At 42.7% G+C, this 22,927-nt stretch overlaps 1 protein-coding gene across 1 annotated transcript in view; it reads left to right on the plus strand.

Annotated features, from left to right (window-relative positions):
* Positions 1-17,202, plus strand: part of ENPEP (glutamyl aminopeptidase) — a 58,082-nt gene extending 40,880 nt beyond the window's left edge. The window contains exons 11-20 of the mRNA XM_083460412.1: positions 8-81; positions 2,188-2,327; positions 2,640-2,695; positions 5,470-5,620; positions 8,101-8,174; positions 8,849-8,953; positions 9,071-9,241; positions 9,942-10,082; positions 12,163-12,244; positions 14,332-17,202. Of these exons, the coding sequence (XP_083316538.1) occupies positions 8-81; positions 2,188-2,327; positions 2,640-2,695; positions 5,470-5,620; positions 8,101-8,174; positions 8,849-8,953; positions 9,071-9,241; positions 9,942-10,082; positions 12,163-12,244; positions 14,332-14,469 (1,132 nt within the window). The 3' untranslated portion in view covers positions 14,470-17,202. The remainder of the gene's footprint in view (positions 1-7; positions 82-2,187; positions 2,328-2,639; positions 2,696-5,469; positions 5,621-8,100; positions 8,175-8,848; positions 8,954-9,070; positions 9,242-9,941; positions 10,083-12,162; positions 12,245-14,331) is intronic.
* Positions 17,203-22,927: the final 5,725 nt, after the last annotated feature.

Below are 22,927 nucleotides of genomic sequence, written 5' to 3' on the forward strand. Positions count from 1 at the left end.
GCTATAGGTGGAATATCCCAGTGAAATGGTATGAGGGAGCTGACACGGATACAATATTCTACAATAAATCAAATTTAGCAGGTAATCCTCATTAGCAGACAATAGCTGTCTATGCAATAAAGTTTATTAAGCAGTGTGCAAACATCAAGCTTCATGTTAAACATTAGTCTTTTGTGCTCCACAAGCTGGCATAGTAAATATGTGATCTGGGTAGAACCCAGCAACATTTACTGTGCTCCTACTATAGTGTTGTGATTTGCCGAACTCATCTCCCAATCTTTTCTTGTGTGACGTGCTGCTTTTAAATCTGCTGCTTATTCTTAACTGCCGTTGGGTTTGCTTGTTTGATTCCTTTTTAGGTTGTGCTTCTCTTATTGTGCTAATTTTGTGTAAGCTGCCTTGTGCACTTTTGTAGAAAAGTGGGGCATAGGTACTCTGAAATACCAATAATAACATGTTGGATTATGGGCAGGTGAAACAGCAAAGGAATCACAAAATAATTCTGGCCAAATCCCATCAAATTGGCCCTAACTGGACAAGTGATAAGCGCCAAATTTGGGGTTAAACCACAGCCAATAAATTGTTTGAATGTTTCAAGGAAGCTGACTGAAAGTTGTGCATTCCTGAACATAAGATGTGTTCTAGATTTATAATGGAGCAATCAGATCATTATTTGCCAGCAGTTCACCCACACAGGAGCATTGCATGCCACCATAATAAGGGCATTGTCATAAGACTGAAGTGCTTTTGACTTGGTGGCTGAGTATGTGACAACAGAAGAGTGATAACTGAGTGTTGCAATCAAGTCTATGACAAAAGACAGGGGAGAAATCAGATTTGTAAATAGCTGAAATCCAAAGTCCAGTGATCTCAGTGAGTCTGTAGACTACTCAATAGTGAGATACATCCCTATTTAACTTGGTGTAGCTGGCTTCCAAGTAAATAGAATCATGTGGCCCCTAAAACCAATAATAAATGTTAACAAAAAACCAAAACAAAACACTGCCCCATTTATCAGGGGGTGATAAATATTTCCAATTAACGTCCTATCTGCATGTGAAAATTTCCAATTAAACTACATTTCATTAACTCAGTAAAGTTCATTTCAGCTTCTTCTTCTTCTTTTTCTTTTTAAAGTCCTGTTATCACAGTGAAATGCTTTCTAAGTTGGGATGGCAAAGGTTACATAGCTAAAGAACCTTCCAAAGTGATTTTAATTAAATTGGCTCAAATTTCTTCTGAACACAGTGTGTAACTGTTGGATTTGCATTGTCTTCAGGAGGTACTAGAACAGGAAGAATGTTGGGGGAAGTTAAGGAGAGAGGTAGCCTTGCCACTGATATCTAATTCTGCTGATAACATCCAGACTTGATTACTACCATATGTTGTGTTGAGTGCAGCTGCCCTGGGAACTTTGGTGGGTTCATAACATGGCAGCCAGACTATTGACTGGAACTGACTGGTTGAAATGTATGTTGGCAGCAGGAGTGATCAGGGAGGAGGGTCGGCACCACACACCTGGCAGTTATCAGAGGACTGCTTTCTCCTGTGGGAGAAGGCAGAACATGCCCAACGACCCAGCTCTTGGATGTCCAGCCAAGATGTTCCTCCTTTAACTGGCTCTAGGTCCATCTTTGTCCTACCAACAGATCTAGTTTTCAAGTACTCTCCACCACCACCACTCGTGGCTAGCCTTGGCTGTTCGATTCTATAGGTTTCATTAATGTTTGTTGTTTTAATATTTATATTGTAAGAAGCATTGTGAGAGTCACCTGAAAGGAGGAGTATGTAAGTTCACCCAACAGACTTTGATGCACACAATAAAACTTTATTCTCCTGTCCCCTCCCTCTAAAGTATCCTCAAAATCAGGATTAAAGAGTTGCAAGACCCTGGGAAGCAGATTTTGAGAGTGCTTAGCTTAACACTGCTCACACCACACTGAACCTGGTTAGAGCATGGTGCCGATGATGCCAAGGTTGCATCCAACGTTAATAATAAACATCGGCATTTTAAAAAATGTGTACAGGAAGGCAAAAATGTTTTGAATGACCCATCTAATTTGGCCATCACATATAATTTTGGTTCTTCCTTGTTCCAGTTCGAAACTAACATAATTTGGAGAGTTGATATGTCATCTAGTCACACTTCAGAAGTCCTTCACCACTGTTTGTTTTTAACCACCACAGGAATTACTATTACACGACCCAACAATCCTGATCCCAATTCTTTCTTGAAAGTGAACCAGGATCATGTTGGGTTCTATCGGGTCAACTATGAAACACAAGCCTGGGAAGACTTAGCCAGGATTATGGAGGCCAACCACAAGGTCAGTCTGCTGAACAGTTGCTTTATGGGATGTATAGATGATCACTCAGGGCCAGATTCAACTAATGCAGTGCCCTAGTAGCAACCAGCACAACAGCTTCCACTGCTGCAATCATGCTTTCTCCCCTCCCTGTTGGGTGCCCCCTGCACTTCCCCCCAATCCACTCTGGAGCATTGGGGAAACACCCAGAATAGCACACAGGGAGAGGAGAGGGAATGATGGGATGGTCAGAAGAGTGTGGTGTTGAACAGCTATGATTTTATTTCATCCTTTGGTTTCGCTCACCTGCTTATTTCCTTTTTCTCCCATAAGCAATTTAGTCTGGCGGATCGCGCTGGCTTTTTGGAGGATGCATTTTCATTGGCCAGGTAAGCATCATAATCAAAGGAACTCAAGTAGACGTGTCATCTTATTATTTGCACCACACAACACTGAAATTTGGTTAGTCGTCATTATATTTAACTGAAGAAAAAAATAGAAATTGTTTTTTATAAGTATATTGTTGCAGTAACCTTTGTCCTCCCTGTCTTAAGGCTGCAATCCTAGGCTTACTTCCTTAGGAGCAAACCCCATTTTTCCGTGGATCTCACTTCAGAATAGATATGCATGGGAGCAGGCAGCATGGCTGAGGGACCCCTTTCATGTGATTGAATGCTTACCTGTTCTAGGAAGGGAGTGACTTAGCCCCAAAGTAGCATTTAGGACAGGAGAGATGAACCTGTGGCCCTCCAGATGTTGGGCTTCAACTTCCAGCAGCCTCAGCCAAGTGGCCAGTGATCAGAGGCAACATCTGTAGCACCATAGGGTTTTTTTTCCCTGATGCAGAATCATGGCATTCTTACATTTCACAATCAAAGTCAGGAGTAACTGACCACTGGTGAGAGATGGAGTCTGGCAGCATATGGTGGGTACCACTGATGACTGATCCTTCACAGCTTCAATAGAAGCAGATATATTGTCTCCACAGAGCCATGATGGTTTCTTAGAACTCTGGCAAGTGCCTTCTTTCCTCAGGTTTTATTATATGACTGGATCTAGGCAGGAGGTTAATTTATAATTGATTTAAAGCTGCAGCCCTGAGCCTGACGACTGCACAAAGTAACATGTTTGCACGAGACTCTTGAATCGTAGCACCTGCCCTGGTTTTCTAGATTCCCATCTAAGGGGGATAATCTCAATTCCTATCTTGCTTGTGAATATCAGACACATTGAATCAATACTCCTGACACTTGCAGGGTGGGGTGGGGGCTTCCATCCAGAAGTACCCCAGGATCAAATTGCACACCACTGTGATGAAAGTTTGAGGAGCTTCCTGTCTATTATGACCCAGTACAGGCAATTGCTTTTGCTTTGGAATGAAGCTGAAGAGCTCTTGTAAGAGTAGAACTAAGTAACTGTGTACAGAAAGGATAAATGTAGACAACTGGGGAGACTCTTCATAGAAATCTTGTAGAAAGTCAAGAGAACATAAAGGCAACTTGAAACTCCTTGCTAAATCCGTTAGGCATGGATCTGGAATAACAAAATGAAGGCAGAATCAAAGTCTTGTTCCTAAATTGCTTGGAGCTACTCAGATGGCTGTCCCTCCCCAGCCCAAAAGAGAGAGAAACAGCATTCCCCAGAGACAGATTCTCAGGTGCGAACCAAAACACTGCTATCCTTCAGAATTCACGCTTATCCAAATTTTGCAATACAGTTCTCTAACCAAGGCTTGCAAAAATGCACGTATTTATGTGTGCATAAAACAAATTGCAAACAACTTGCACATCAGTCAAAACTCTATATTACACATGTTTATTAGGAGAAATTCACACTAAAATGCTGATGGCTTTTGATTGCCATCCCAACTCCCTTCCACAAGTAATTTTTGGTATGGGACAAAACACAATTGATGCTGTTCAGGGATATCTTATCTCACAGGCAGCAGAGGTCTTGATGTCTTTCCTGGTTCCTTTTTGCATCCTTGTTGACAGCATTCCAAATCCTGCACACAAGTGAGCCTTTTAAGCATCTAGCGCCATTGCAGGAGGAGATGAACTACGGTAATCACCAAGCATTACTGTTGTGACATCTAAAGGACAAAACGTTCTGAAATTACATTGATGCAAACCTCCATGAATTATTGCTGTAGGAACGTCTGACTTTTCTCATTCAGGGAGGGATGGGAGATGCAGCATAGGAGTCCTACTTCCTCCCCCCGATACTACATGCAAGATAGATTTCTCTTCCACCTCCCAAAAATATGCTGGTCTGCTCTGTCATGAAACTGGGCATGCCTCCAGAGCAGGCTTTGAGGGCAATCGCTGTGTTATTACAAGTTCCCCAACAGACACAGTGCTGATCTGTTGCTTGTTTTTGATGTGCCTCAATTTAATCTTAAAGCCAGTCAACATAAACTGAATTCTCATGAGTGCCTGAAAATGTCCAAGCTGAAAATGCCATATGAATGAGGAATTAAGACAGTTAAAGTCTGCCTTACTTCCTCTTTGTGGTATTTGGGAGACTGAAAGATTTTGATACATTGCCTAAAATATACATGCCTTAAATTTTCTCCGCAGTTGACATAGGCAGAGTTTCACTGGGAGTAAGAATTTATCCATCCTTGTCCCTATGCAGTTTAACCCTGTAAAGCACAGGAATTTGGAGATCCCCAGAATTTGTTTAAAGGCCTTTCCCACCCCCCACCCACCTCACAAGCTTTTCAGGTCACTTTCACATATTGTTCATTATTAATTGCTTTTAAAATGCATACCCTGCTTTTTCCATCCACAAATGAGTTGCTCAAAGACTGTGACAGCCTGTGGCAAATTAGTACCTTTGTTTGATTCTAAACACTTCTGTTCAGAATGGTGCTAAGTTTAGCATGTAAATACAATATATATAGAGGGGGTAGGCCCAGAAGGGGCAAAGTATATTTCTTGGTGGGCAAGTTGTATCCCACATGTTAAGAAAAATAAAAATAACAATATATGGTAATCAAAGGAGTTCAGCAATGGGAGGGTTGGCACTGCCGCCCTCTGGTGCCACCTGTTGGAGGAGGGGAATACAGCTGCAACTATAAGCAGTACTAAATCAGATGCTTATCTAGAAGTTATACAATAAAGCAGTTGTTGAAACTTCTCATTTTTTATTCATTTCTCAGGGCTGGACTTCTGAATTACAGTTATGCCTTGAACTTAACACGTTATCTAAAAAATGAGGAAGAATATATACCATGGCAAAGAGCCGTAGTAGCTGTATCCTATCTTAGAGATATGCTTGCAGATGATAATACACTCTATCCCAAATTTCAGGTAAGGTTCTAATGAAGTAAAGAACTATATGCCAACAATAAAACTACATATTATTATTTTTAAAGAAAAGAAGGCTGTAACCCTGGCTTTCACTTTCTCCTCCTAGCTACAAGTGGAGGAGTTCTCCATTTTGGTTCTTAGGAGCCAGGGGAGCAAAGAGAAAAGTCTTTCCTCCATGTGCCTCCCAGGATGCCTGTAATTATTTAAGGACAAACAAAATATGTAGCTGCTTTCTATGTGTAATTAAGCAAATGTCAAGGTTGCCCTTGAAGGTTGTAGATTTAATGTTCTTCCAAGGCTGACCCTGGTAAGTATTAATACATTTCTGAATCTTCTAGACCTGGAACAGAATGTTGCAATGTGAACTGTTAATGGTCAGAGTTGGTTTGTTGGTTTGTCTGTTTCCTACACCACTCTTCATCTGAGGATCATGGGGCAGTTTACAACATAAAAACACAAAAATACATAACATACTATGAAAGAAAAAGGAATCCCCACAAAATGTAAAAGGCCATAGATTGTTTAATTAGCTAAAGGCCTGGGAGAAAAGGAATGTTTGTGCCTGGTGCCTAAAGAGATGCAATGAAGGTGTCAGGCAAGCCTCTCTGGGGAGAGCATTCCACAAATGGGAAGCTACCACAGAAAAGGCCCATGTCAGCCAGCTAACCAGCCATGGGGTCCTCTACATCCCATCCCCCTGGTTTTCCATTCCTTTCCGCAACAGACATTCAGTGTGCTCAGGCCTCATTGGTATGTGATTTCCCCCCTTATACCTCTGAAAACATTGGTGTTTTCCCAAGCCTGTGTAGATCAGCATTTGGAGTTCAACATTAGCATATGTGATTTGGGGACTACATTGGGCCTATTTACACTATAAAATAATTGTGGATTTACATAGGTTTAACAATCATGGTTTCCACCAGAAGATTCTTGGAACTGTGGCTTGGTACTAGTGCTGAGTAATCCTAATACCCTCAAGGAACTATGGTTGTCAGGGTTCAGTGGAAAAGTGCATTGGCAACATTATTTGGGCAGGATTTCAAGAGCAACTGTAAACAGGGTGCTCCCATCTGCGGGCACAATGTTATTTGTGTATTTTTATTTCTGTTGCAGTCTTGATTTATGTATAAGCCACTTTTCCATCCAAAAAAAGGACCCTCGAAGTGGCATAATTCATGAAAAGCAAAAAGCAATTCGTCAAAAGCCAACATCAAAACAAAAACAGACTAAAATCTTGAGAAGCACAGAAACAGGAGCCTTCAGATAGGACAGACCTCTGGGCCAGCATGTGATTCTTCTATAACTTCTCCATTTCTACCAGTAGTTGACGACATTGTGGTGCTCACCTGACCTCCTGACAGCTGAGCTACTGCTGCTTAATAGGAAGTAGAGAGGGAAGGGCAAGCCAGCAGAGCGGTTGGCAGGTGCTGATACACTGGCAGGAATGCCAGGTGGCATCAGGCAGATCTCCCTGCTGTCATGCCTATCTCCATCTCTCTCCCAGTAATCAGCAGCATCTCAGCATTTTGGAGCTCAGTTGAGCACCGCCATCCTACAACGCCATCCACTACTGATCTCTACCCACCTGCTCTCCTTGTGCTGGCAGTGATCTGCTGGCATAGGGGTTGCGCTGACCCAGCAGTCTTCTGGCGCAACAGTACTTCTGTGCTGGCTTAAATGCACATGCCAGCATAATGTTTTGCACTGCAAGGGGATTTAGTTTTGTGGTCCTGTATTTGTCCATCTGTCATAACTGGCAGATGGGGCCACTCTGATAAATGCAGAGCCTATCAAATCATTTGAATGTCTCTTAATGAGCAGTGATGTAAGAGAGAATCCTTACCAGCAGTCCTCAAGGATAGGACGACACAGGCAATACTTCTCTGGAACAGGTTCTGTTGACACAACAGAATGCAGACTTTTGTGATAACAATGGGTGAAGCTGGAATGCATGTGGTGGGGAGACTGTTTGGCCAGACACAATGACAGTGGGATGAAGAATAGCTTGCTCATTGGGCTATAGCCTCGCCCACACCCATCTGAGTGAAATTCCACCCGCTAACAAGGATCTAATGAATGCAAAGGCTTTAAGTTGTGCTCACCAATTAGTCCACAAAAAAGTAACACCTCATGTCAATTCTCTTTTCACTATTACGTTGCTCTTCGTAATAAGCATTCCTTTTGGTTTTTTCAAATTGTAGTGGAGAGACCAGGGATTCAAGCCGCTGAATCATAGAATTGTAGTCTGTTCCCACTCAGTCCCACCCGTTTCAGTGAGTTTACCTGGGGACAGAGCTCTACAACCTACAGCCAGGGCCTTGCAAATGCCGTGTGGCGTGCCTGGCTTGTTCCCAAGCAATTTATCTGAGAACATGTTTGCTCCTTTGTTCTTCAAATGTATAAAACAAATAGTAGTGAATCCATGATAATGTTGTTGCCCGAAGCATCCAGTGGTCATTGCTGCTATGTCTGTTTTCCAGGCATATTTTCGTGAGCTGGTTAGACCCATTGCAAGTCAACTGGGATGGGGTAACGATGGAGTCCACATCAATAGGTAAATCGTTTGTTTCAGGCTTGTTCTTTGAGAATTCCTTTGTATTTCTGTATTTCAAGTGTGCCTTATGTCTCCCATTTCTCTCAAGTCCATTGGTCCCTTCTCTGTTTGAAGAACAGAAGTCGCAGATAAATGTTGGGAGCCCTGTGCATAGTAATTGGATGTGAACATTCTGCCTACGCAATTGGAAGCAGCCAAACTCATTTGCATTACACAGGCAGTCAGTGCTAAGCAAATGATCATCTTTTTAATACTAAAACTCTTTAACAAATGCTAAAATCTTCCAACTTTCTGATGCTCCTTTTCAGGAGGCCACTTGTATGTTCCCAAAAGGGTATGTAGACTTCTAGGAATTTCATCTTGTATAGTGTAATCACGGTATAGAATGCATATATAGGCAAAAAGCCAGGATACAAATAGGTATTTTAAGTATACATGAAAGCTTTGGCATGCCCATTGAGAGTTTTTTATATCCCCTTCCCCCTTTAGTAACAGATGCCTGTTTTTCCAAGTCCCTTCACTTTCATATATGTGGTATACAGAGCAGCTGTTTGAGAAACCTAAGCTCCAAATCCTATTGGATGCACAGATCTACTTGTACTGCTATTTTACATTACTTAATAGATCATATTCAAAACGAGTAAAGCAGACTTTATTTCTCCTTTACTCCCCAGTCTCCTCCGTGTGACAGTTTTAGAGTTTGCATGCAGCATGGGTGACCAAGAGACTTTGAACAATGCATCTAACCTATTTAATGACTGGCAACAAGGAACAACAAGGTGAATATTTTTCTATCTATGTATGAACTTCATTCAAAGAAGTACATAACACTCACATGCAGAGTAAGCTGAAAGCTGTTCCACCTCCCCTAATAGTATTGTTTTCTTAAATGTTAGCCCAGATGTAAACCTCCGCCTCTTGGTCTATCGCTATGGGATGCAGAACTCTGGCAATGAGGACGCCTGGAATTATATGTTTCAGAAGTACCAAAATACAACATTAGCTCAAGAAAAGGAGAAGTTGTTATATGGCCTGGCATCAGTGAAAAACGTCACCCTGTTGGACAGGTTTGTTTGGGATCTTACTTGTTTCCCATATAAAAGCTTTTATTAGGTGCTCTTCAGTGTTAGCTCCTGGAGCAACATACAATATAAAAACATACGATATAATTTTTAAAGTAGTAAATTGAATCAAGTAGCATTTTCTTTTAAGCCCAGCATAAATATCATTACAAAACTAAAAGACCTGGGCAAATAAAAATTTAGAGTTTTTAGGAGGTCCCTATTCCGCTTTGAGCTACAAATCTCCGAGTGGTTTAACAATCAATCCCTCTTTACAAAGAATTCTGGTAATTGTAGGTCTTTTGAGTGGAACAGGCCTTCCTAACAACACCCTTAAAAAAACTGCCCAGCTTTCAGGCGGGGGAGCCATAACCATTTAAAGTGTATCACAGTGTTTTCAATGTATGGCATGAATGTGGCCACAGACTTTGTGCAACATCAAAGTCTATTTAGTCCACTGCCTGCCATTCACCATGCCCGTTACTCTGCTCTAGATCGTTTATTGGGCATTCTGGCTTTGTAAACACAAACTGTGAGAACAGGCTCCTTTTCTTCCTCCTCGCCTTTAAAAAAGAACTTGTGTTTTTCTTACGAATTCATCTTGGCGGAAGCATATCTCAAGGCGCAGTTTACAGCTCATTTCCCATGCAGTCCTAATGAGATACTAATCATCATGTGTAATTGCTTCATATCTGATTGCTCCTAGATTTTTAAAGAACCTCACGGATCCAAATCTCATTAAAAGTCAAGACGTGTTCACTGTCTTGAGATACATCTCCTATAACAGCTACGGCAAAACAATGGCTTGGGACTGGGTACGTCTCAACTGGGAATATTTGGTTAGCAGGTAAGTGCATAGCCTCTCAATGCAGTTTACTCTCTCTTTTAGTATGGTTGAGGGGTTGTTGGTTTTCTGCACTGGGAGTGGGGGAAATATATATGTGCAATGGCTTCCATTTTACCATATCCACTTGCCACTGAAGCTAGAAAAGTGCAGCCTTGCTCTCCCTTCTTGTGAAATCAAACACACCCTAACAATAATGACATCTGCACAATAAATCTAGGAATAGTGTTTATGCAGGACCTTCCCAAGACATTTTTGTTGCCTGATCCAAGAGCCATGCCCCAGAATCTGCAATATCACCGACACGGCATGCCTAAAGAGCAAAACCCATGTTGGGATGAAGCTGCCAGTGGCGGACCTTGGGGGTCTCAAATTTCAGTAGCACCCTGTGCAATGCCAAAATCTGCCACATCCTCCCCATCTCTCACACTCCGTTCTAAATCATAGTTGTGGCGTCCCCTGTGGTGCCCCCAAAGCTCCATGCCCAGTGCAACCAAACAAGTTGCTCTTCCCTAAATCTGCCAAATTGAATTAAGGGAGCCTCTGAGCATATGCATCAGAGTCTAGGGCCCGATAAAGGCCATACTGGAACAGCAGATGGAACAAACTGGTCATGCAATGGAGACCCAGATCCTAGGGGTACAAGCAGAATAGCTTTCCATTCCTACTCCTCACACTGTCTCCAGGTTCCTGAATCACTGATGCTTCTGCTATGGAAGCTGTAGAACATGTTTTGGAGCAGGGTTGGAGAACCTGTAGTCTTCCAGATGCTGTTGGACTCCAACTCCCATCATCCTCAGCCCACATGGGCAGTGGCCAAGGGTGATGGGAGTTGTAGTTCAACAACATCCAATTCTACAATCTGTACTGCAAAATATATTGAAATAGCATAAATAGCCAACACCGTGCTCTTCAGATGTTGCTGAATTCCAGCAAACCAACCTTGAGCTCCTTGGGGGAAAGTTGGTATATAAATGTAATAACTGTGGAGGTAAAACACAGCCACGGTGCCTAGCAGCCACTGATCACCTCACCCTCCATGAACTTTCCTCTAATGGGCAGGAGCAACACTACAGTAAGGGCATTATGGGAAATTTAAATGGCTGCTTGCCAGGGCAGGCATTAGCAGTGGTGAAGCCCTGGCTGCTGCCCAAGGATGCTAGGTGCTGGTGCCAAACCTGACTGGCACTGAATGGTTTTGTAGGGCAAATCTTTCTAAAATGCCTAAACTGACTTGGTTTCATAAAAGGTACAGAGCCTTAGCAATAACTTCTAATATCCAAGTGGAAATTGTCCTAGGTCAAAAATGTGAGAAGATGCACAAAACTTCCATAATCTCGGGAGCCTTTGCTCTCTTTTCTTGAATTCGAGAAATGTATCTGCCAACAAAGAACAATACTTTGTACACCACAAAAGGGGCTCCAGAAACATGTATGCCACAATCTCTTACAGTGTGATGCTATACCTGGCTACTCAGAAATAAGCCCTGCTGAATCCAATGGGACCGTATATGTGTGCATAGGATTGCAACCTTAGCTGTTAAGAGTTCCACAAGGCAATGTGTTCTGATCCTAATAAAATTTACCTCCCCACCCCTCAACACACGCCTGCCATTATTATTATTAAGCAAGAGATGTGGTTTATAATGACACTTTTAAGATCTACCACTCTAAAGGCATTAGGCTACACTCTGCACATAGCTACCACTCTAAAGACATTAGGTGGGTTTTTGTGAAGAAACAATAGGATAACTTCCTTATATGCCTATCTTAGGGAAAGGGCTGGATGCCAATGAGAATAACAGCTGGAAATGAAATATTTCAGAAAGCAGAGCACTGAAATTATTTATTGTTCCCTTTCCATGCACTGTTCCATGCAGCTTTAAAAATTAAAGCTGATATACTTTGTGCCAGAAATTCAAAACATGCGGCCTTCCATATATTGTTGCATCCCAGCTCCCAACCAACAAGGACAATGATCGAGGGGGATAAGAGGTGTAAAGCAACAACATTCAGAGGGTCACCAGAACCTCATGCCAGCTTTATCTAGATGCATCTATAACAGACTTCTGTTATCTTTTCAGATACACTCTCAATGACAGAAACCTTGGTCGCCTAGTGTCAAGAATAACAGAAACCTTCAACACAGACCTTCAGCTTTGGCAGGTAAGGGAGCAGTCTGACCTTCCAGCTTTCTAGCTAAAATGATGATAGTCAATGTGGAACCTTCCCAACGGTCAATGGATTACAATGTCCATCATCCCGGACCATTAGTTACACTGGATGGGGCTGTTGGGAGTCCAACAATATCTGGCAGGCATCACATTGGCTACCTCAATGTTAAACCAGAATGCCATAATGCTTCAGGATGTCTGTGTATATTGTGATAGATCTATATTGCAATCATAAATCACTTAAAGGCTGCCTGGGCAAAACTAAAGTGCCTTTCACAGACATGAGGAACACAATAGCTAACCTCTGTTTAGTGAAACCAATTCATTTGAACATTTCTGACAAGTAATAAGACTTTGGAAAATCTTTAGACCATCCACATTAATGGGGTCATTCTTGAGGCACATATATACTAAATTGGTAGGATTACATCTGGAGCCTCACTGATTTGGTTGTTTCAAAAAGATCCGTCTGCCATCTAGGCCAGAAAGATAAGAGCTGCTTCCAAAAAAAAAAAAAAAAAACCAGCATTCACACAGAAATCTCTGATTGCAAGACCAACTAACATGGTAGCCTCTGGATGTTTTTGGGCCCCATCAGCATCATTCGGCATAGCCAATAGTCTGAGATGATGAGAGCTATAGTCCCATCTGGAGGGCATTACAGTGGCTATCCTTGAATTAGGGCATAACTCTGCACTTTCTCTTTACTCTTGATTACATAGACCAGCAGAACAACAGTCTATACAGTACTAGCTCTCTTTTCACTGATACACTAAAGCATAGTTTAATGCCACAGGCATGAACAGAAGTGACATGCATACACTCTCCGCCTGTGGCACAACCGTGAGAGGGAGGCTGAAAGCATCTCCTTGTTATAAACAAACTGGAGCTCATGGTTATGCTCGAGCAGCAGGGAACTCTGGCGAGTTTGAACTATGGTTTGCTAACAAGCCATGACCCATAAACCACAGCTTCACCCTGGCTTTCTAAAACAAAATCGGAGTTTAAACTAACCAGAGTTTCTACCGGTTCAGATTTAATTATGAACTTCGGCTAGTTTTAAACAGGAAGCAAATGTTTCTCCTCATGGACAAGCTGAAAGAAGAGAGGGGAGGAGAAGCACATAAGCCTGAGCAGGCTCATTCATGTAGTACCAAGCCATGGTTTAGCATGATGCCCCTGAACAGGTCAGCTCATTTAGGCCAGGAGTGCCATTCTTTAAAATCAGCTGGTTTGGATCAGGGCCAAGGCAGGAGTAGCAGATCTAATCCTTTGCCCTTGTGCCAATTCTTCCATTTATATTCCCTCCTGAAGCTGTTATTAGCATATTTGGGGAAGGAGCAATTTAGATTGTGGCTGTTGCATTGGAAGAAAAGGTTATAACAGTCCCCTCCCCCCCCCTCTGCTTCATGCTGCAGCTCCTGTCTCAACTGGAGACTCCCATATCAGTGTGTGTTTGCTTGTTTGTTTCAAGAAAGAAAATACAGTCATACCTCGGGTTACAGATGTGTCAGGTTGCGCGTTTTTGGGTTACGGACGTGCCGAAACCTGGAAGTACCGGAACGGGTTACTTCCGGGTTTCGCTGCTCACACATGCGCAGAAGCACTAAATCATGCTTTGCACATGTGCAGAAGCACCGAATCGCAACCCGTGCGTGTTCAGGTGCGGCGCTGCGGGTTGCGAACGTGCCTCCCACACAGATCATGTTCGCAACCCAAGCGTCCACTGTAGTAGGAAGTTCCAAATCAGTCACTGAACACCTTGGAATGCGTCATTTGTCCCCAGATACAGCGGCAGGAAGAGGGTTACAACATGATAAAATGAGATGAGATGATCCACAGCTCTGATCCACACTGCAGGTGTAGCCACGTCCTTCTGTCATTCATTCTGTGGCTCAGATGCATATCACCCAAGCCAATGGTTGCAAAGCCCAGTTTCAAATTGCACAGGGCAGCTGTATATTCACATGTATCTGATTTGCAGACCCGAGATAAGTTAGACAATTATTCATCTTCTAGCAAACCAGTTTTATCATGCAAATGAATGCACATGGTTGTTGTTGTTTTTTTTTTCTTAAGATGGAAAACTTCTATGAGAAATATCCTAATGCTGGAGCTGGAGCATCTTCCAGGACTCAGAGTATTGAAACGGTGAAGGGCAACATTGAATGGTTAAAGCGATACCGAGAAGAGATCGCAGCCTGGTTTCCGAATTAGACTTGATCATCCTTTGTACCCTAAACTAATCTTTAGGACTTTCAACGTACAGCAAAATGAGGATTTGTAGAAATCCTGCTTTCAGACCCTGATAAAGCTGCCAGTTCTGTCAGAAGGAAACAACACGGGGATAGAGTAATTTATTGAAATGTATGTTCAAATATGCCACATGGCAATGCTAGCTCCTCAAAACATCGAATGTCCATTAATACATTTGTTCTCCTATTACTGGGGTTACTTATAGAGTGAAAAATTATCATTCTCACATGGCTCATTAGATTACCCTAGTCTTCTTTGTGAGGATCACTGGTGTGTGTACTTACCACACATAGACGCACACTCCTTTGAAAACGAGTCCTTTGTTTATCCCAAACCCACATTATTCCATGTACTCAGGCCACCGTACCTTAACAGCGATCCATTCCAAATCTAGAATTTTTGCCTCTGGCTCTCCTGAGGAAAATTAGATGAGAAACCTTGTCTCCCTCTGAGGACGTTCATGCTTTGTAAAACCATCCTCAAACACATTATCCTCCACTGTATATACAGGTAGCCTATTATTTCCAATCATTTGCAGCATTTTGTAACGATAGCAGGGCAGTGAAATGACACTGCAAAGCAGACTGTGGTATCTGCGTGTTGCCCAAGTGACCCTGGCGAAGCCATAGCTTCATAGGGTACCTGATCTGCATACAGAAGGTCTCACATTCAAGAATTTCAGGCCCAAATGTAACATGCAGTCAAATTACATAGCAGACAGCTATGTATCTTGTTTTTCCTTAACTAGTTAGAGGTGTGGGAGAGCCCTCTAAAGGCAGTGTGTGGCAAGGGGTAGCTTCTCCCTTAATGCACAGACCTACTAAGATTAGAATGGAGATCGCCCCTCCCCACAAGACTTAGGTACCAAAAGCAATTCCCCCCCCCCAAAAAAAGCAGCCTCAACTGACCTTGTGCCCTCCAGGTATTTTGAACTTCCACCAGCCCCGGCCAGCATGAGCGCTGTGTTATGGTGGTTCCAATCCTACCCACACAGCCATGTCCAGAGAGCGCAAGTGTCGCATATTGTTCATTCTGCACCTGCAAGGAGTTGATCCTGCAGTGTGGTGGCTCCTATGCGTTGGAACTCCCTGCCTGTTGATCTTAGGCAAACATTTTCACCACACTGCTTTCAGTGCCTGCTAAACACTTTCTTTTGTTTGCTCAAGTGAGCCTATCCAGAATTGTAAATTTAGCATGTATTTTAACATGTGATTTTATTTTCTAATGTATATCTTTGAAAAACTGCTCATTTATTATTATTTTTTAAATGTTAGGCTGGTTTTTTGTTTTTTTCAGTATCTGGTTGCATCAGTAATTTTAAGGGCATATTTTATAATTTACCTGTTAAACAAACAAACAAACAAACATCTGAAGGGCACCAGGATAGTGAAAACATTTCTGAATTTTCCAGTCCAGCACAGGAACGGAAAACCTTCCTTTCCTGCATGTTGCCTTGACAGTGAAAATTAGGCTTCCCCACCCAATTAAGTAATGAAGGAAAAATAGACTGCCTGCTATGTATTAAGTCAGGGCAAGCCAACATTGTGCCCTCCAGATGTTCTTTGCCTGCGTCTCCCATCACCCCTGATGGTTGGCCGTGCTGCTGGCAACAGTAGTGACCAGCAGGGAAACGCAGGTAGTGGGGTGCTGCTCACCTGGCGTCCCAGTACTGCACATAGCTGCCACTTACTGAGAGTCATAGAATTATAGAGTTGGAAGGGACCACGAGGGTCGTCTAGTCCAACCCCCTGCAATGCAGGAATCTTTTGCCCAACGTGGGGCTCGAACCCACAACCTTGAGATTAAGAGTCCTGTGCTCTACCAACTGAGCTATCCCAGGTCCACTGGGAAGGGGAAAGCAGCAGGGGGCTCACTACAGTGTGGCTGCTGTGCACACACCAAGTTCCCAACTTGGGATGCTTAAACTAATTCAGGCTTGTAGTACTGGCTCTTGTATGTACCTGCTTATTACCCATAAACTCCTTAGCATTCTGGGTCCTTAAGAAAGGGGGAGAGAGAGAGAGAGAGAGAGAGAGAGAGAGAGAGAGAGAAGACGTTAACAAGGAAAATGTAACACTTTGGCTGCAAAACCTTATGCATTTTCTGGAGAACCCAAGCCAGAAAATAATGCCGGTATCCAAAGCAGCTAGTTTGGAAGCACCTTGGGGTCCATCCACTGTATCGTGCTGGTCCTTGAAAAAAGAATTTTTCTAATTCTTATAAGCAACTCTCTCGTGGTTCTAAATGTCCAAAGCCAATGTTGTGTACACAAATTTGCTAGAAGGAAAAAACACACACCGTAATGAGCAGTAGTACAAATCAAATTAGTAAACAAAGGCAGGAATTAACTAACATGGGTGAAGAATGCAAAATGCCTAGTCAGTTTTCATCATGATGTAGGAAGAGCAGCCCCTAGTGGCAAAGAGAAGTCATTACAGATAAACGTTCAATATTTATGCACTAGGAACTGTCGTAGCCATTTGTTGTCCGATTTTCTACAAGCCACTAATCAGAGTCAAATAATGTGATACATAGCACAGCAATGTTTTATCGTGGATCCATTATTTCATCCTAGCCAGAATTCCAGAATGTCCCAATCAAACTAATCCATTTCGGGTCTTCATTTGGTTAAATATATGCCTGTATAGATATTGATGACAATAAAGAATCCTGTGTTTGTTCACTTGTTTTAAAGTTCTGACCTGGGTGTCTATTATTTCTGAGTGCAACAAAAATAGCATTGGCAAAGACAGACAAATAGACATAGCTCAATACTCCCTGCAATCCAGCAAATTTCCCCAAAATATTCACACCTCTAAATGAAGCAGGGTTCACCTGCTCCCCGGGTCTCATCCAATCTATTTGGCATCAGCGATGCCACTAGAACTGAAAAAATAAAGGGGCTTTTGGTCTGGTGTCTCAACCCACAACAGAAACCCTTTGACACAGGGAAGGAAACAATTTCCTTACCAGTCATGGCTTGCTTTGATTATAGAAAGGCAGCTGAATTTTGGTAGATGAAACTCAGTGTTGATTTTCCTGTAGGCTTCCTAACAGAGGATCTCTGTCAGCTAGCACTGATGATTATTCTCACCAGCCAGTAGTAGAAAATGGACATAAGAGCCTGCTAGATCAAGCCAAAAGACCCACCTAGTCCGTCACTCAGTTTTCACAGCAGCCAATGGGAAGCCCATGAGAAGGAGCTGAGCACAATAGAAATCTCCCCATTCTTAGCAACTAGTACTCAGAGATGTACCAGGTCATCATTACAGTGGTACCTCAGGTTACAGACGCTTCAGGTTACAGACTCCGCTAACCCAAAAATAGTACCTCAGGTTAAGAACTTTGCTTCAGGATGAGAACAGAAATTGCACAGCAGCGGTGCAGTGGCAGTGGGAGGCCCCATTAGCTAAAGTGGTACCTCAGGTTAAGAACAGTTTCAGGTTAAGAACAGGCCTCTGGAACGAATTACTTTAAGTTCTTAACCCGAGGTACCACTGTACTTCATCAAAACATAAACAAACAAAAACCACAATTAGATAAGAGGGCTTTTTCTCGGTGGGAAGGGTATGCGCGCGCGCACACACACACACACACACACACACTTACACTCTCTCTCTCACACACATATATACACACTGACTACACCCGTAGTTCTTCTGCTGTGATTCCATGATGCCAAAGGGCTTTTGTGATTCCAAAACACAAATGCACACATAAAAACTGGGGGGGTTTTATTTAAAAATACTACTACTACTACTACTACTACTACTACTACTATTAGGCATCTACACTTTTACATTTTGGCTCCTGGGTGAATGCAGCCCTGAAAAGGACTAGACAATCCTGCCCAATCAAATCATAAAGGTAACAGCACAATGGCTGTATCCTCAGGGCAGATTTGAGGGTAAACCATATACAGCACGGGTCTGCCCTTGTGGCTCGTTGGAAGTTGAAACTGCTCTACATGTACTATTACGTTGTCGTCTTTATGAGGATATACGTTTGACTTTTATTACACCTGTTTTGCAAAAGTCCAGGAAAGAATCGGAACTCCATAGTTTAAAACAACTGCTAGAGGATAAGAATCCCAAGACTACATTAAATGTAGCCAAATTCTGTGTGTCTGCAATCAATCGCAGGAAGCAAGTGGTATCCCATAATGACCAAACCCCCAAATGTTAAGTACAGGGAGCACGCTAATATTTAATTTTAATTTTTATATTTAAATCCTTGTTATACTCATATTGTCCTTTGTATTTCTGATATTTTTTATGATCTGTGATATTGTGTGTGTTGACGCTGGTCTGTGACCGTATTAATAAATTCATTCATTCATTCATCCCCATAAAGTCACAGGAAATAGGCCTTACATCAAAATCATTTCATAGCACCTTCCAGATTCCAACAGTAGAAAACAAGTGCCATCTGCAACTTGTACAGCGCTGGCTGCAAGAAGCCTACATACTTCAAAGGCAGACTGCCATGGCGCCCTTAAGAGCTTGCATTGCTCCCTGCATTATTTCAAAGATTTTGCAGCAAGAGCAAAGTTGTTCTAGGTGGCTATGGATTTGTTACCTCTGTTTTATCAATCTTAGCACAAGTGCTTGTGAGTAGCTAGATCTCCCCCCCCCCCATACAGACAGTAATAAATAGCATAGCCGCTGTGTCTAAACCTTGGCTGCTGTGGCCCCCATACTAGATACAAAAACTGCTTTGAATCAGTGGCATAGCAGGGGGGCACAGGGGTGGTTGCCCGGGGTGCAAAATTGTTAGGGACACAACATTTCAACACCTGGTGCTGCCTCAATACAGCTGTGTGCTTCCGTGCCTGGGCTCCGTTGAAAACGGCTTCTCCATGTGAACCAGAAAGAGACCTCTCCAGACAACGAATGACTCTTTTTTTCTTATCTCTGTGGCTGCGATCTCCTGGGTGACGCAGATGCTGTTGGGCAGTTGAAAGCACATTTGTTCTCCATTCATTTCCCTCCCTCCCACCACCACCCTCCATGTGGCCCTGGGCACTGGCAACCCATGCTACACCACTGCTTTCAATATCTCCTTCCCCTCAATTCCCAAAGCATTATCTCATGAGGCATACAGGATACTATTTGGGGAAGTCCATCAGCACTATCCTAGGGATACTTACTCACAAGTAAGTCCTGCTGAATTAAATGAGGGCTGCTTACTTTCAACTAAATATGGGATTCTCACCTAAAGCCCATTGACTCAAAAGAGCTTGAGGCACAATTCTTTGCATCTCAGCTGCAGGATATAAGTTTAAGTAGAAGCAGATAATGTCTATTAGACAGCAATGGAAATCTTAACCTCACAAGAGAGCTCTGGATATAATTTGTGCAGGGGGGGGGGGAATTGTAGGTTCATAAAAACAACGCAGAAGTGAGTGGTACCGTCACACCTAACAGGCATTGGTTCTGTTGTGACCTCACTCGAAGGAGCAATTTATTTTGAAATATTAGTCAATATTAGCTCAGTGCTTAGCCAAAGCTCTTGTGAGTCAAAACTCAGAAGACATTTCTGAAGCAAACAATGAAGTATCGGGAGGAGGCAGGAGAGAGGGAGGGAGATGAGTGCAACAGTAAAGGAAAATATAATGACATTCATTCAGAAGCTTCTGAAAACTCCCAGGCTCTAGAAAAATCAGTTGTAAATAGCATTCTTGCTAAGTTTGGCTATGTACACGCTACACCTTTAAAGTGCATTTGGAACACATTTTTCCCCTCAAACAATCCTGGGCACTGTAGCTCACCCCTCATTGGTTCTCGGTAACCTACAGTACCCAGAATTCTTTGAGATAAAGAAGGTGCTTCAAACATGCCTTCAATGTAGAATCATAAAATATTAGAGCTGGAAGGGATCCAAGAGTCATCTAGTCCGACGTCCCACAATGTGGGAATCTCGACTAAAGCATCAATGACAGATGGCTGTTAAAGCCTCTCTTCCAACCAGAGGAGAGGAGTTGTGAGCGGGAGCTGGTTCCTGCGTTGGCAGGGGGGCGTATTCTGCACCCTGCGTCAGTTTCCCACCTCCCGCGCCACACCCGTCAGCCAGCCAATAGGGCTGGCTTGGGGGCGGGGTTTAGCCGCATTCAAGCGGCCGCAGCAGCACTGTACCCTCATGCTGCTGCCTGGAGTCATCAGATCACCCGCCCGCCCTCATATTTATGCTTTTGAGCTTGCTATGGACTTTGTTTGGTTGCCCTGGTTGCCCAGGGGGCCTGGTAGGAACTTTTATCCATTTGGCAAATTGGCAACAGCCACTTGGTTTTTCACCTACCTCGTAGCAAATCGTCACAACTTTTCGGGTATTGGCGGTTAGGCATTGGAATATGTGTCGTGTGTTGAAGGGCAGGTTGGGGCCATCACCTACCCTTCCCCTTGTTGGGTATTCCGTTAAAGGAATCTGGCAGTCATGGATCCTGTCCGATGCCCTGCGGGTGGCTAGGGCCATGGCACAATCCCCGGTGACATCAGGGGAAGCTTCCAGTTGTATTTGCATCAACAAGCTCCTCCCACTGGTTGTTAACCTTCGGATGATTCCCCGTTGAGCGGGGTGGAGTCATATATAGATTGTTTGATCCAATGCCTAAGCCAATACCACTCACATGCTGTAACCAATAACGTTGTGGCCTTCTTTAGCCCATTAACCTAAAATATACGTGTCCTTGTGTCTTATTTATCCCTAAGCGGGTGAGGGGTCCTCGACTCACAACCTCTGCTTAAAAACCTGCTAGGGAGGAGAGGTATCATATATATGCAGCCTTTGACTGCCATCCTTAGACTGCTGCTGTTAACATTTTGCTTATGAGTGCTTGTTTCCAACAACTTATGCTGCTGTAAGAAAATAATTTGCCTGAAAGGACATTTTAAGCTTTGGTTGTCCTGCCCTTTCAAAGACTCATTTGGAAATCAAAATAAATTCCCAAATCGTGATTTCCACCCCCACCCCTTTTAAGTAACAATGGGGTTGAGAGTGTGTCAACATTTACTTTATAACCTCTACTCAAATGTTAGGCATTTATGACTACTGTAAACATTCAAGGAGGACTGCCTCTTAAGAAGCAAGGCCACCGCTGAGGTAATATGTTGGTTTTATTGTTCAATACCCTAAATGGCTGCTTGTTTTGAGGCAACATTTTCAAGGCTAATAGTCTGGTCTACAATCCAGTTCAGGTGAAGTATGGGGGCTTAGAGGCAATTGAGAGCCATCAAAGTCGGTCCAGGCTAAATTATTTTAATCCAGATTAAACCGGATTACAGATTGGGCTATTGTTTACAGCGAGCTTTCTAAAGTTTCCAAAATGAATGAGCTGCTGGTGGTGGTGGTGGCGGTGGTGGTTATGTGTGTGTTTGTATAAAATCTGTTATTTTTGTAAGCCATTTAGAGACTTTTTTAGTATTAAATAAGCCATATATAGATATTTTAAATTTATTTATTTATTATTACATTTATGTCCCATCTTTCCTCCAAGGAGCTCAAGATGCTTCACATGGCTCCTCTTCCTCCTCATTTTGTCCTCCCAACAACCCTATGAGGTAGGCTAGGCTGAGAATGAGTGACTGGCCCAAGGTCACCCATGGGCTTCATGACTAAGTGGGGATTTGAACCCTGATATCACAGATACTAAATAAGATGGATAACAATGTGTAACAGAAAAAGAAGCATGAAATTAGGTTAAAGGTGTGTGAAAGAAAGTAATAGAAGTGGAAAGAAATTGCAATTGAGTAGATTGGAAGTCTAAAACAAAGGTGGGGTGAGGGGTGGTGGATGGTGATGGGAAAAGGAATTATCTGTGGGATTGAGTGTAGGTATGTTTGAACATTTTTAAGGATTGTATGAAATGTATGCTTGTATATTTGCAATATGTGTGCATTAATGCTGAATTATTTTAATTTTTTTTTTAAAAAAAGATCCTAGTGCAATACTACATTACACTGGCTAAACAATAATCATAATATATGCCACTTTTCATTCAGCGTTGTCTCCCACTTCCCCCCAAATGCACATGGAATTCAAAGCATGAAACATGAAAACATGTATATGGACAATGCACCCACATCCATGCATTCAAACTATTGAGTGTATAATCAAGTAATCTTCTATGAATGCCAACATATGCATCTTCATAGGTATGCAAACAAGAAGCGCAGGAAATTATCCCTTCTATATTTTCAATTGGATAACCTCACCCAGATCTTGAGTCAGTAATAGCTAAAACGTATCCTGAATGGAATTTGTGAATTGACAATAGCAAACTCATGAATACCAATGCCCAGAAACATATGAAATCGCATTGGACAGAGTTAGGTTTGCCTTAAGGCTGACCTAGAGGACAGACTAAGGCATACCTCACACAAACAATGGATATGAGAGGTTGTCAGACAATTCAGGTCTAGAC

Source organism: Podarcis liolepis (genome assembly GCF_965112155.1).
Source record: "Podarcis liolepis genome assembly, chromosome: 9".
Taxonomy (NCBI): Eukaryota; Metazoa; Chordata; class Lepidosauria; order Squamata; family Lacertidae; genus Podarcis; species Podarcis liolepis.